Source organism: Phaseolus vulgaris, chromosome 5, assembly GCF_000499845.2.
Source record: "Phaseolus vulgaris cultivar G19833 chromosome 5, P. vulgaris v2.0, whole genome shotgun sequence".
In the NCBI taxonomy this organism is placed as follows: Eukaryota; Viridiplantae; Streptophyta; class Magnoliopsida; order Fabales; family Fabaceae; genus Phaseolus; species Phaseolus vulgaris.
Window position 1 is genome coordinate 23,435,783 of NC_023755.2, and position 14,434 is coordinate 23,450,216.

At 49.2% G+C, this 14,434-nt stretch overlaps 1 protein-coding gene across 1 annotated transcript; it reads right to left on the reverse strand.

Moving 5' to 3' along the window:
* Positions 1-1,906: 1,906 nt before the first annotated feature.
* Positions 1,907-9,112, reverse strand: LOC137834159 (uncharacterized). The gene is made up of 4 exons (XM_068642223.1): positions 8,916-9,112; positions 4,885-5,258; positions 4,519-4,779; positions 1,907-2,142 (listed from the first exon to the last, which is right to left on the reverse strand). Exons 1-4 carry the CDS (start codon positions 9,110-9,112, stop codon positions 1,907-1,909), a joined length of 1,068 nt encoding a protein of 355 aa, XP_068498324.1.
* Positions 9,113-14,434: the final 5,322 nt, after the last annotated feature.

The following is a 14,434-nucleotide window of genomic DNA, read 5'->3' on the forward strand; positions in this document are numbered from 1 at the left end:
TGTTTAGACACACCAGGGACGATACGACGATGTTTCCCACACGCCTCTCCCTGGGCGTGGGCACCAAGAACACTGATCGCCTTGGTGTTTTCAGACACCCTGAGGACGAAACGGCACTACCTCCGGGTAGGCCTCTCCTCAGGCGTGGGCACCAAGCGCGCAGAGATAAGGGCTAAGGCGCCTTGGTGTTTAGACACCCTGTGGACGATACTGCGCTGCTGTAATAGGCCTCTCCACGGGCGTGGGCACCAAAGCGTGACTTTGTCCCAAGTGTTTAGACACGCTGAGGACGATATGACCTCGCGTTCAGCGTGTCTCTCCTCGAGCGTGGACACCCAGTACAGATAAGATAAGCCCGCCTCGCCCTCGAGCGATGTCGAGGCACAAAAGAAGAGATAAAGCCCTCCTCGCCCTTGAGCGGTGTCGAGGCCTTTGAAGAGATAAAGTCTTCCCTCGCCCTTGAGCGATGTCGAGGTCATAGAAGAGAGGAGACCTCTTTTCATCTTAAGCGATGACAAAAGCTAGCAATACCTTTGGCAGTAAGCGCCCTGGGACGCAAGAAAAGTAAGCAAAAGAGCAAGTTAAAAATTTTCGCAAGTTAAAAAGGCAAGAGAAATTCGAAGAGTGAGGAGAAGAAGCATAAAGAGCGCAAGTTATCAAAGACAGTAAAGGCAGGAAGGAATGCACGAAGAGGATGAGGCCAGAGCAATCAAATATATACAAAGTGTGCAGAAAAAAGAGTTCACAACAGATGAAACCAAATATTAGTTATATTAAGGAATATGGGGTACAAAGATGTTCATAGCAATTACAAAAAGAGCAATTTGGTGCAAGCCTACAAGGTGTTACAGAGGAAAAGCTAATTTTCAGAAGCCTCCAAAGGCACAAGTTTGCCATCGACCACTTCGTTGAAGGGGCTGCACTCTGAAACTTCGATGCCAGGATTCGCGCAAGCCGCTTGAACAAGGGCCTCCGCAAACCCATCAGCAAACCCCGTCGCAGCCTCTTCGCTCAGCTTTTCCTCTGTGGCTTTGAAGCTCTCATCTTGAGAAGCCATCTCTTGCTCTTTGGCCGCTAAAGCAGAAATCAGCTCTTGAACCTTGGCCTGCAAAGTTGCGTTTTCGTTGGTAAGCATGGCGCAATCATTAGTTTTGGCCTCGAGTGTTGCCTCAGCTTTTCCCAACTTCAGCTTCTGGTCAATGCAGTGGTCCTCAAGCTTCTTCTGCTGCACCTCAGAAGCCTTTGCTGCGTCCTCGAGCTCCACGATTTTCACTCAGAGGGGCACGACTTGGTTAAGGAGCTCAGCATGAGCCTGCCCCGCCTCATGTAGTCGCTTGCTGGCCTCCTCCTTGGACTTTTGAGCCACCTTCAAGGAGACCTTGTAGGCCTCCTCTTGACGCTCCCAGCGGCGGGCCAAGCTCTCTTTCTCCCCTTTCAATGAGGCGTTCCCTTTCTCCAAAGTTTGAAGAGCAGAAGCTTCGACCGCCCTGGTTTTGGCTTGAGCACGCCAAGTATTGGCACAAGCAATGAAGGCGCCCATGTAGTAGTTCATGCCCTCCTTCTTGGGCCCTCCAGCTTGGCTGCTTGAAGACATCTTCTCCAGGTAGCCCCTAATTGTTTCTTGGATCGGTAGGGGGAGCTCTGGTGCAGGTGCAGGTTGAGCGGCACAATCTCAACCACACCCTCCAAGGCCGTTGGTTGTGGGGGTGAGGTGGCACTTGGATGGTTCTCCCTAAGAGACTCAGCCCCGTGGGAGGAGGAAGTGGTGGAGGTAGCAACCTGAGGTGCCGCTCGGGTAGTCCTTCTTCTTTTGAAGACTTGCCCTTCAGTAGAGTCTTCCTCGTCTTCAGAAGGCACCACCACCACCCCTTTGCCTTTATCAAGGGGGGCTGGTGCGACGGTGGTTTCAGCCAGGGCAAGAGGCATGGCTGCTATTGGAGATGGTGAGCTTGGGGGATGGTGTGGAGAAGGAAGGGCTGGAGGGGATGTTGTCGTAGGTAGGTGGGGGGCGAAGGTTAAGGGAAGGAGGAGCAGTTTCAGAGGTTGGAGGTATGGAATCCCCAACCTCTTTTGTCGAAGCCTCGCCTTTGGACTTCAAAATCTGGGAGAGTTTCAACCTTCTTTGCTTGTCCATCTTTGAATCTGCACCAAGAAGATAAACACAGCAGAGGTTAGGCACAAGCTAAGCTAATACACAAGAAGAGCAGATAAATCATACACCAAGAAAAAAACAAGCAGAAGCAGATAATAGGAGGTTATAAGGGGTGACTCTCATACTTATGTATTTAGCAAGAGCCTCAGCATCATACTCGCGGCTTATCAGTATAGAGGTGTCAAGAACCCCCACACTGGCCAGGATTTGGCAAACCTCTCGGTCAGTTGAGGGTAGCTCGTCCAAGGATTTGGGTTTCGTCAGGTTGACCTCCTCCACCCAGTATAGGGGAAAGCCGTCCAAGGCCGCGTGGTCATAATCGAAGCAACACACCTTGAAGAACTTCCCTTTCCAGCCTTTGTATGATTGCTGGAAAAGGGAGAGGATGACCCTCCCAGCGATGCTGCTCAGGCTCACTCACAAGCTTTTCCCCTATTTCTTCACCTTAAAGAAATGGAGGAAGATATGGACCGAGGGTGGCTGGCCAAAGTACCCGCACAAGATGCCGAACGCCTTGACGAAAGCCCAACTGTTGGGGTGTAGGTGGGCTGGGGCGACGTTGACCTCCGTGAGCAGTTCTCGTTTGAACCCCGAAAAGGGCAAGCGCATCCCAATGCGATTGAATACGGTCTGGTAAAAGTAGAAGAAGGGAACTCCATTGTTGGCCCTCTCATCCCCACAGATAGGCTCGCCTGGAGTACAGGGAAGCACAACTATATCTTCACCGTGGCTCCTAGCAAAGGCACGATGCTAATAGACCCCTGATCCTTCGATGTGATCCCTCCAAGCCTTCATGGTGGTCAGGCTAGAGCACTCGGTGAGCAGCTCGTCAAGAGCCCAGGGGTAAAGGGCCCTATAGTTGTCCTTTGGGGGTGGAGAGTTGGCCGTCGTTTTAGTACGTGCCATTGAGAAAGCTGAAGAATGAAGAAGAAGAAAGGTTCAGCGAATGGGGTTAAGGCGTAAAGGGGAAAGAAACCCTAAGAAAACCCCTACCCACGCGAGAAGTTCAGAAACGGAGAAACAGAGAAATGGGGAAGAAGAACGCAAATGCAAAGGAAATAAAATGACCTATGCAGTTATATCAGTGCAAAAGTTAAAGGGAAGAGCCATCGAAGGAGAAAAATTATACCTTTGAGTATCCGGTTTGGTGGAGGTTGGAGGTGGGATGAAGAGAGCAAAGATGGCAGAGATAGTTTGAGAAGATGAACAGTAGAGGGAATGCGAAGAGCGAATGAAACAGTAATTTGAAGCGCGCGTTTTCAAAATGTATAACGTTAACTTGAGGAGCGCGAGAGGCGTTAAGTTATGGCCGTGCAATCGGGCCACGTGTCGTGAGATTAGAGCATAACTTACAGTGTCACGTCCTCAGCGTAGCGAATGTCACGTCAGCTGTTCAGAGAATGTCACGTCATCAGGAATGCCACTTGGATGGTAGGGCGAGACCTTAGTCTTTTTGCTGAAACAAGTGTCAGCTTAAGACTGGGGGGCTTGTGTACCGTCCCATCCCCGATCATTGACCAAAGTCAAAGTCAAAGTCAAAGTCAAACACGTGGTGGGACCCGCCAGGGGCCCAGGGGAGAAAGTCAACAGGTTGACCAGTTTGGGCGTCGCCAGGTGTAGGCATGACCTAGACGAGGCGTCACCATAATAGGCGTTGATAGACTCATGTGTCGATGTTGTCATCCCCCGATACCCACGGGTAGGAAAGACCGTGGAGGGGATGACACGCTAAGAGGCAACGGTACGGGCGAGGAGGCCTCGGGCCCCGGTACCTCAGAACTGTAATGAAGAGAAGAGAAAGGTGGCTTCAAGGCCATAGTCCCAGTATCCCAGTATGAGTAGGGGGGTAGCCCGCCTCGTGAAGTACCCACACCACCACTGGAGAATCCCTGGGACAGATACGACCCAGGAGAGGGCCACACCCAGGGGCGAACCATGTGCATGGTACGAGAGGAAGGCAGATACACTCCCAGAGTGAGTGACTAGAAGCTGGGACGCATGAGTTGGCACCCAGTTAGTCAACCCTCGCGCCAGGTCCACTTCAGAGAAGGAAAGACTTACACGTGGGAGTTTCCCTAAGTTGGGTTACAACGTGGCAAGGCTTTCCACGCGCGTTTGTACCAGTTACACACTCACTCAGAGAGAGAGAATTCAGAGTTAGTTACGATTCAGTTACATCTCCGATACGGAGGTTTTGATGTTTCTTGCTTCGTTGACTTGATCGTCGAAGTGCAAACGACCGTGAGGGCGCCCTTTGCTCGTTTCATTTCAGGTTCTCACCACAGCGCAAGGCGGAGATCTGAGTTGATGACGAAGGAGTCCTCAAGTTCAAGTAAGAGCCACGCGCGAAGACTTTCTCAGTCAACCAGCAGGAACAGTATCATTACTACCAACAATACTGATGGTACCATCAGTATTATTACTACCAACAACACTGATGGTACCACTAGCATTATTACTACCTATTACACTAATGGTACCATCAGTATTATTACTACCAACAACACTGATGGTACCATCAGTATTATTAATACCAACAACACTAATTGTACCATCAGTATTATTACTCTCAACCACACTTATGGTACCATAAATATTGATACTACCAAGAACACTGATGGTACACTCTGTATTATTACTACCAACACAACTGATGGTACCATAACTATTATTACTACCAACAACACTAATGGTACCATCAATATTATTACTAGAAAAAACAATGATGGTACCATCAGTATTATTACTACCAACAACAATGATTGTACAATCAGTATTATTACTACCAACAAAACTGATGGTAACATCAGTAATATTACTACCAACAACACTGATGTTACCATCAGTATTATTACTACCAACAAAACTGATGGTAACATCAGTAATATTACTACGAACAACAATGATTGTACAATCAGTATTATTACTACCAACAAAACTGATGGTAACATCAGTAATATTACTACCAACAACACTGATGTTACCATCAGTATTATTACTACCAACAAAACTGATGGTAACATCAGTAATATTACTACGAACAACACTGATGTTACCATCAGTATTATTACTACCAACCACACTGATGGTACCATCAGTATTATTACTACGAAAAACAATGATGGTACAATTAGTATTATTACTACCAACAACATTGATGGTACCATCAGTATTATTAACACTCCTGCCGATTGACTCGAGGGCCTTCGTACGTCTCACGATACTTCCACGCCCGATTCTCTGTGCCTTCGTTCGTGCCTTTCTTTCGATCAAACACCTGATATTACAAAGACAGGGGGTGCCCTAGAGGCTGTTTGCGCTCTGATGCTCAAGTCAATCTTAGGGCTAGGAAACACCAAAACTGTTAAGCGTAAAAGCTCTTTGTAAACTGTGTCTGTGAAGCGGCGCAAATGAATAGCGTACCTTACTAGGTGTGTTACTTCCCTTTATATAGTCCAGGGTTTATACTGTTTCCACTACCCAAAATAGACTTTCTGGGGGTGGGCCCTAGCGCCACTATTACCCACTGTTAGGGCAACCTAGCGCGTAGGGCTCCGTAACTGGAGTGCAAGCTCTGAAGGGATGACCACTTGGGTGCCAACTCCTGAACCTTATCTCTAGGATCACCCGTCTTGAGAGCGCCCTAGCCGTTCACGTGCAATGCATGCAGCTCACCCCTAGAACGTGACCTTCCCAGGTCGTATCTTTTCCAGTGGCTCTTTACTTGTGTTACGCCTGAACGTGTCATCCACACCACACGCATGGACTCTCGTGACCTAGGCTTCTCCCTAACTGATAACTGGTGTGTGGTCTTGGATCCACCTCTCGTGGCCCAGCTCTGCTGTTCGAGTCACCGATGTCCAACCTCTCTACACTGCCTATGACACATCGACACATCCTGGTGATCGATGGCTGACCACTCTTCGGTACCTTGGCGTACGTGCCTCGCGAGACACTAACCCATGTTGCTCGTGGGACCCACCTTTTGCGGCCCCATCATTACTAGTGGTCAAACGACGACCGAGGACTGGTCGATACAATTACTACCAACAACACTTATGATACCATCAGTATTGTTCCCGCCGATTGACTCACACAGCTTCGTGCGTCTCTACGAACTGCGCTTCAAGAACCCCTTTGCTTCTGTTCCAACGTTCTCCTTCCTTCGCCGTGAACACCTGAAACAGAGAGACAAATGGCACCCTCGCAGTCATTTGCACTCCGACGGTCAAGTCATCTATTGGACAGGAAACACCAAACACTTCTCGTCCCAGAACACCGTAAGGTCAATGTTTAGAGAAATGCGTAACTGAATCGTAACAGAAATGCTAGCTTCTACTCCAATGTCTTAGAATGTGTACAAAACGTAACTTATTCTGTTTATCGTAAAACCTTATATACCTTCCTAGTGTTTCTGTCCACGTGTCAGTCTGAGACTTGCACATTCTGTGGGTGCTCCTTACCAGCAGTGTTCCCAATCTATGGGCCCTCTCAGTGTGTAAGGTTGCCCTGTCAAAGTGCAACTCGTGCGGGGGTGACTGCATGGGTGCCAACTCATGTGCCCATTCTCTAAGTCATTCGCACTGGAGTTCCCTGCCTTCCTCACGTGCCATGCATGCAGATCACCTTCTGGGACGTGACCCTCTCATGGGTCGTCTCTGTCCTAGTGGCTTTCCAACGGTGGTTTGTACTGCCGCGTCCCTACACCTTATGCACAGATCCCTCGTGAGTTGGGTCTCTCCCTTCTGGTACTGGGGGTGTCGCTTGAAAACCACCTTTCTTTATCTATTATTACTCTCTGGGGTGCCGAGGCCCGAGGACTCCACGCCCCTACTGTGCCGCCCTCTACTATGCCGCCTCCTACTGTGTCGTCTCCTCGACGATTATCCCTACCCGTGGGTATCACGAGAGGACACTTCCATGGCCTGCCAAGCTTCCCAAATGCCTTTATTATGCTGAGCCTGGGCGACGCGCGAGGCCGATCAATGCCCGAGGCCGTTCAACGCCCGAGGCCGTTCAACGCCCGAGGCCGTGGACCTTAAAGAAACTCCTTCCTGCCCTGCAATACTTTCTAGTAGATCCCTCACTCGGGGTCCCACCATGTTGACTTTGGTCAACGCCCGAGGACAGTACAGTACACAATGTTAGAATGGATGGCTTTAAACTAGAAGGGGGGTGAATTGTTTAAAAGGGGTTTTCGCAAACTTTTAAAACAAGAATAAAATTATCTCAAGAAACAATTGATAAGAAATTTAGTTTCCCAAAACAGCAATAAAAAACAACAGTACCAGAAAAACAATCGGTTGTTTCACATAAACAATCGATTGTTTATACCAACAAACAACAAACAAAACAGAATTTCAAGAGTTAGGGATAGAGAGATTGCACACATATGTTTATACTGGTTCACTCCAAATCCAGAGCTACATCCAGTCTTCTCAGAAAACCTCTGAGGAAATCCACTAAGCAATCACACCTTGATCACTTACACCACAACCAAGAAAGTGACCTTGAACACCTCAAGACACACACTCTTCTTGGCCAACACACCAACACTAAGATTGTTGATCTTGATCCCCTCAAGAACACACAACCAATCTCAGCAAACACAGAAACACTTGTTATAGAAGATAATCTGAAATTAATACAAGCATTATCCTATTCCATAATCTTTGATCAATCACAAACTCTAAGCAATCTCAACTCTTTGAAAAACTCTTATTCAAAAACTTATTTTCACAAATCTTTTTTTCTGAATATATTCGAAGATGTTGTTTGTTATCAAATCTTAACAAAATATTTTCTTGCATTTAATGATTGGTCAAAGCTTTTAAATACTGGAGCGTAAGCAGTTAAATCATTTAAAGCTCAGTCAAAGATATAATAGTTTTTTTTGTTATGGTACCAAAACAAACAATCGGTTGTTTCCTCGAATCAATCGGTTGTTTTGTTTCTAACAGTTCAACCATTTGAAAAACAGTTTTCAATCTTTTCTCAAAACATCTAAGTATAAACAATCGGTTGTTTCGACAAAAACAATCGGTTGTTTTAACTTAGTTTGAAAAACATTTCTCTTTCACAAAATTTTAGAATGCCTATGCTTTTGATTTAATTAAGGGGTGGATTACAACACTCAAACTACCCCATAACTAAACTAAAACAGCACAGCAACAACAAGCACAGCCAAGGCTTCAACATCCTTCAAAGGGTTTGGATTCTTCAAAGCTTGGACACCACTTGGTTCAACAATCTCCCCCTATTTGATGAAGACAAATCCCTGATGCTTGTGTTGTGCCTGATTGAATCTGAAGCAGTTCCTGCAAGATACAGTTTTGAACAAAGCATAGAACTTCTGATATTTGGTTAGCACAGATATAAGAATTAAAGTTCAGAGCAAAATATCAAAAACAAATATAAGAGCAAAAACCTATAAGGTTTTACTCATCCAAACTGTTTTAACAACTAAAAACAGAAATTTAAACACAGCATATATATCTCCCCCTATTTGTCTTCACAAATAGACAAAGAGAAAAGATAAAACAAGATATTGTTTTGATTACATCAGAATTAAAGCAGCAACAACAGAAAGAAAGAGAATTTTAAAAACCAGATATAACCACTAAAAACAATCGGTTGTTCCGATACATCAACCGGTTGTTTTTCTTCATTTATCATCATCAGCAAACTGAAGATCAAAGATTTGGTTCTGGATAGCTTCGATCTGTTCATCTAGATCATGAAGTGTGCATCCATGTTGTCAAACCTGTTGTCAAACCTCTGGAAATTGCTTACACAGAGATCATGAAGATTTCTTTGATTCTCCGCAAAGCTATCAAGCCTATTTACCATTAGTCTTTCAAAAGGAGACATGGTTTGCATCCTTTCTTCTTGATTTCCAGCACCAGCACTTGGTCCAATATCTTGATAATCTTCAGGTGATTCTTCATGTTGAACATCCATATCAGTAGGCTCATCTTGTTCAAGATCAGCAACACCACTAGATGAGGCACCAAGGTCACCATCCTTGCTAATCCATTTGCCACCTACTTTGGTAAAACCCATTTTGCTGAGTGATCCATTGTTCAACTCTTGAGTTGACTTGACCAACTCAGATGTTTCATCTTCAAGGTTTGTACCGTCCCGTATCCAGGTGTTGACTAAGTCAAGGTCAAAGTCAACGGCTGGAGAGTCAAAGTCAACACAAGGCGTCGCCTAGGTGGAGAGACACCAAGTGCCAGCATCGCCAAGAGGAAGCGTCGCCAAGGCAAGGCGTCGCCTAGGTGCAGGCGTCGCCCAACCAGGGCGTCGCCAGATCAAACAGTGTAAAAACAAGGCAATCACAGCGTGGTTCCCCGATACCCATGGGTAGGAAAGACCATGGAGGGAGCGACGCCGTGGGAAGGCCTTAGGTCCCAATAGCACGGGGCAGCGATAAAGAGAAGGAAAAGGTGGCTTCAAGGCCATAGTAATAGTACCAGTGAAGGGCAGCCTGACTCGTGAAGTGCTCCTGCCGCCCCAGAGACGCCCGTGGGGCAGATACGACTCAAGAGGAAAGTCACGCCCAGGGCAACCGGGTGCAGGGTACAAAAGGAAGGCAGATACGCTCTCAAAGTAAGTGACTAGATACTTGGGGGCATGAGTTGGCACCCAAAAAGTCACCCCTAGCGCAGTAGCACTCTCAGTAGGAGGACTCACACGTAGAAACGTCCCCAGGTGGGCAGAAGCACCCCCAGATGGGGTCATGGCGTCGTGAGACCCTCCACGTGTACGACAGCCATGCCAGAATGGAAACACCCTTTAGTCAGGTGCCAGGTAATTAAAAGTCATTCAATACAGTTTCCCTTTCGAGCATTCAGGTACTATAATGACTCCCAAGCGTTTCAACGTCTTAAATGCGCTACGTTCTCTAATTAAACGCTTTAATGAGTGCGTTACGTTTGTAATTAAAAGCGCTTTAAGGCGCTTTAAATGCTTGGGTGGTTTAAATAGCGCGGAGAATGTTGGAAAAAGGGTGGGAACTTTCGGCAAATTTACCAGAGAACTCCCTAGTTGCTTGCTCGTGCTTGAAGGTTACGTACAAGTGACTGGGGAATATTTTTGCCCGAAGGAGACAACACACAGATATACACAGTTCTTTTACCACCTTCAGAGTGCTATACGCGGCGCTCAGACACGTAGGTGGACAGTTTTTGGTGTTTCTTGCTGGCTGACTTGAGCGTCGGAGTGCACAAGGCCGCTAGGGCGCCCTTTTGTCCTCTTTTCTGCAGGAATCCGCAGGCAACCAGTGGGAAGGAGTCCCTAGCTTACGGTTGAGGTCGCGCACGAAGACGTCCCGGTCAACCGGACGGAACATTTGGCGCCCACCATGGGGCCGATATAAAACATCAGTCCCATCACAAGTTCGAGAAAATCTACCAGGTTACAGTAGCGCTGAAGGAGGTTGGAGTGACAATGGCCCCCACCAAACGAGGAGCAGCACGCGCAGCCCCAGCAGACTTATCCATGCAGCAGGTCCTGGAAATAATGAGGGGGCTGCAGCAGGACATGGCGGATTCGAAAATGGAGCAGGAACGCATGCAGGCAGACCTTGACGCCTCGCATGAGCGGAACGAAGAGCTCCACCGTGTGAATGAGGAGTTGCGCCAGGGCCTGAGAAACGATAGGAGGCGGCCTGGGCATGACAAGATGGAGAACCATTCCCCACCAAGGGAGTTTTCCACTCCTTTCTCACAGGAGATCCTAGACGCAGCGATCCCGAACACGTTCGCGGGACCCAGAGACGCACCTGGCTGCATTTCACACGCAGATGGTCCTGATAGGCGGTTCTGATGCTGCCAAGTGCAAGCTCTTCATGAGCACCCTGACCGGGATGGCTATGGACTGGTTCATTAGCCTCCCAGAAGGTCATATCACATCTTTCCGCCAATTGTCGCGATTGTTCCGAGAACAGTACTTAGCCAACAAGGCCCCGCCGCCGGTCTCCTACGACCTGTTCGACGTGAAGCAGTATCAGGGGGAGACCCTGAAGGAGTATATCAATCGCTTCGGGGCCCAGGTCGTGAAGGTTGGCACAACAGAGGAGCCTATGATCGTGTACGCATTTGTGAAAGGTGTGTGCCCCGGCCCCTTCGGAGAATCCATTATCCGTAATCGCCCTAGGACTTTCGCTGAATTACGGCGTAGGGCGGTAGAGCATATTGCTTCGGAAGGGGAGGTATGTGTGAAGCGCACCAGCACCGTGCCCTCACGCCCGATAATTGCCTGTCGTTGGGCTACCAGCTGGATGAGCTGGTGAGGACTGGGTTTTTGAAGGACTATGTCGCAGATCCCACAACGACCGCCACCTTGCCGCCGCCGGCAAATGAGCCAGCACACGAGATGCCTGTGCTTGGCGAGGTCCACACCATTGCTGGAGGTTTTTCCGGCGGAGGACCCACCGCCTCCCAGCGGAAGAAATATGCGAGGGGGGTGAATTCAATCGAGGAGAGGAGTCAGATATTGTGTTCACAAGAAGAGACCTCCGAGATGTGGTACCCCATGACAACGACCCCGTTGTCATCTCAGTCGTCACAGCTAGAAGGAAGGTCCACAGAGTGCTCGTTGATCAAGGAAGCTCGGCAGACGTCATGTTTCTGTCGACCTTTAATAAGTTACGGCTGTCCCCTGATATGTTGAGTCCCTATACTGGGTGCTTGTATGGGTTCGGGGATAACCAGGTCGAAGTCCGGGGGTACCTGGAGTTGAGGACTACGTTCACAGACGGAGAGGCCTCCCGCACCGAGAGCATCCGGTACCTCGTCGTGAACGCTAATTCTGCCTACAATATTTTGCTGGGCAAACCAGCGTTAAACCGTCTGAGCGCGGTGTCCTCCACCCATCACATGAAGATGAAGCTGCCGGACCTCAGTGGCCAGGTGATAGTCATCAGGTCAGACCAGGAGGAGGCGAGGAAATGCTATGAAAACAGCCTGAAAACGAAGAGAGGCGTATTCATGGTGTATGAACGTCCGCCGAGCGCGGACGCGACGATGATTGAGGCGACGCCCGCTGGGTTGATGCCTAAAGAGGCCATAGCGGAGAGGGCGATGCCCGAAGCAGATGTGCCAATGGAGGAAGGCCCTGACGACGCGGCGCCCGTCGAAGATGATAGCAGGGAGCAACCTGCAGCTAACGCCATAGAAAGGGAGATTGGCGGCAAAACTTTCAAGTTAGGAAGTTCGCTAAGCCCAGAAGAACAGGAAGGGGTGGCAGAAGTGATTTCACGCCACCTGGATGCCTTCGCATGGTCCGCCTCGGATATGCCAGGCATCGACCCCGATTTCCTGTGTCACCACCTCAGCATGGACGCCACGGTCCGCCCCGTGCGTCAGAGAAGGAGAAAGTTCAATGAGGAACGACAACAGGTGGTGAAAGATGAAACGCAGAAGCTGCTGAGCGCCGGCCACATTAGGGAGATTCAGTACCTTGAGTGGCTCGCCAACGTCGTCTTGGTGAAAAAGGCGAACGGAAAGTGGAGGATGTGCGTTGACTTCACGGACCTAAACAAGGCGTGCCCAAAGGATTCGTATCCGTTGCCCAGCATCGACGCCTTGGTAGACAGTGCGTCCGGCAGCAAGGTGTTAAGTTTCCTGGACGCCTTCTCAGGGTACAACCAAATCAAGATGCACCCAAGAGACGAGAGCAAGACTGCATTCATGACGGAGACATGCAGTTACTGCTATAAGGTGATGCCCTTCGGGCTGAAAAATGCGGGTGCCACGTACCAGAGGCTAATGGACAAGGTCCTGGCGCCAATGGTTGGGAGGAACGTATACGCTTATGTAGACGACATGGTGGTGGCGTCGTAGAATAGGGTGCAGCACATGGCAGACCTGGAGGAGTTGTTCAACACAATATCCAAATACCGCCTCAAGTTGAACCCCGAGAAGTGTGTCTGCGGGGTAGAGGCCGGTAAGTTCTTGGGTTTTTTGCTCACCGAGAGGGGGATAGAGGCGAACCCCGACAAATGTGCGGCTATTATCGCCATGCGGAGCCCGACATCGGTAAAGGAGGTGCAACAGTTGACAGGGCGGATGGCGCTCTCGAGGTTTGTTTCCGCCAGAGGAGAAAAGGGGCACCCGTACTTCCAGTGCCTCAAGAGAAACAGTCGCTTTGCATGGACTGATGAATGCGAAGCGGCTTTCATTAAGCTGAAGGAGTACCTGGCGACGCCACCGGTCCTCTGCAAGCCGGTAACGGGCGTGCCCCTCCGGTTGTATTTTACTGTAACGGAGCGAGCCATCAGTTCTGTGTTGGTCCAAGAGCAGGACCAGAGTCAGAAGCCCATCTACTTCGTAAGCAAGGCCTTACAGGGGGCTGAGACGAGGTACCAAGCACTAGAGAAGGCGGCGCTGGTGGTAGTGTTCTCTGCTAGGAGGCTCCGTCATTACTTCCACAGCTTTACGGTGGTGGTGAGACCAACCTCCCTATACAGAAAGTGCTGCAGAAACCTGATGTGGCAGGAAGAATGGTACGCTGGGCAGTGGAACTGTCAGAGTTCGACATCCAGTACGAGCCTAGAGGATCCATCAAAGGGCAGGTGTACGCGGATTTTGTAGCAGAACTTTCGCCCGGAGGTGAGCAAGAGGTGGAAGCGAGTTCGCAGTGGCTGCTCTCGGTTGATGGCTCTTCAAACCAACAAGGGAGCGGTGCGGGAATAGTGTTGGAGGGACCCGACGGCATACTGATCGAGCAGGCCTTGCGTTTTACCTTCAAGGCAAGTAACAATCAGGCAGAATATGAAGCCCTGATAGCAGGAATGCTCTTGGCCAAGGAGATGGGCACACAGAACCTCCTGGTAAAGAGCGACTCTCAATTGATTACGGGGCAGGTGTCGGGTGAATTCCAGGCGAAAGACCCACAGATGGCGGCGTATCTGAGATACGTCCAGTTATTGAACGGGGCGTTCAACGCTCTTGAGCTGATACACGTCCCGAGGGAGCAGAATGCCAGAGCTGACCTGCTCGCAAAGCTGGCCAGCTCAGGCAAGGGGGTAGACAGAGGACAGTGATCCAGGAGACTCTCAAAGCTCCGCGTCGATTCGTGGAAGACAACAGGGTGGATGTCCTCCAGATTTATACATCAAGGGGAAGGTCGAGGAGTCATTCCTCTTTGACCCAAGATACGCAGAGGGCGCCCCGCATCAGCATATATGCGGGTGTGCTTGAGGAAGAGCAGATGCAGGTCTGTGTTTTGTCCAAGGGAGACACCTGGATGACGCCCTATAAACGATACCTGGCGGAT

What these genes read in the sequence shown, in the direction of transcription:
- LOC137834159 (XM_068642223.1), bottom strand. Translation starts at nt 9,112, where the DNA reads ATGGATGTTCAACATGAAGAATCACCTGAAGATTATCAAGATATTGGA. An exon ending in TTCCAGAGGTTTGACAACAG is followed by an intron (nt 5,259 to 8,915) that starts GTTTGACAACAT and finishes TGTTTTTCGTAG; the next exon opens with TAATAATACTGATGGTACCA. An exon ending in TAATGATACTGTTCCTGCTG is followed by an intron (nt 2,143 to 4,518) that starts GTTGACTGAGAA and finishes TTCTTGGTGCAG; the next exon opens with ATTCAAAGATGGACAAGCAA.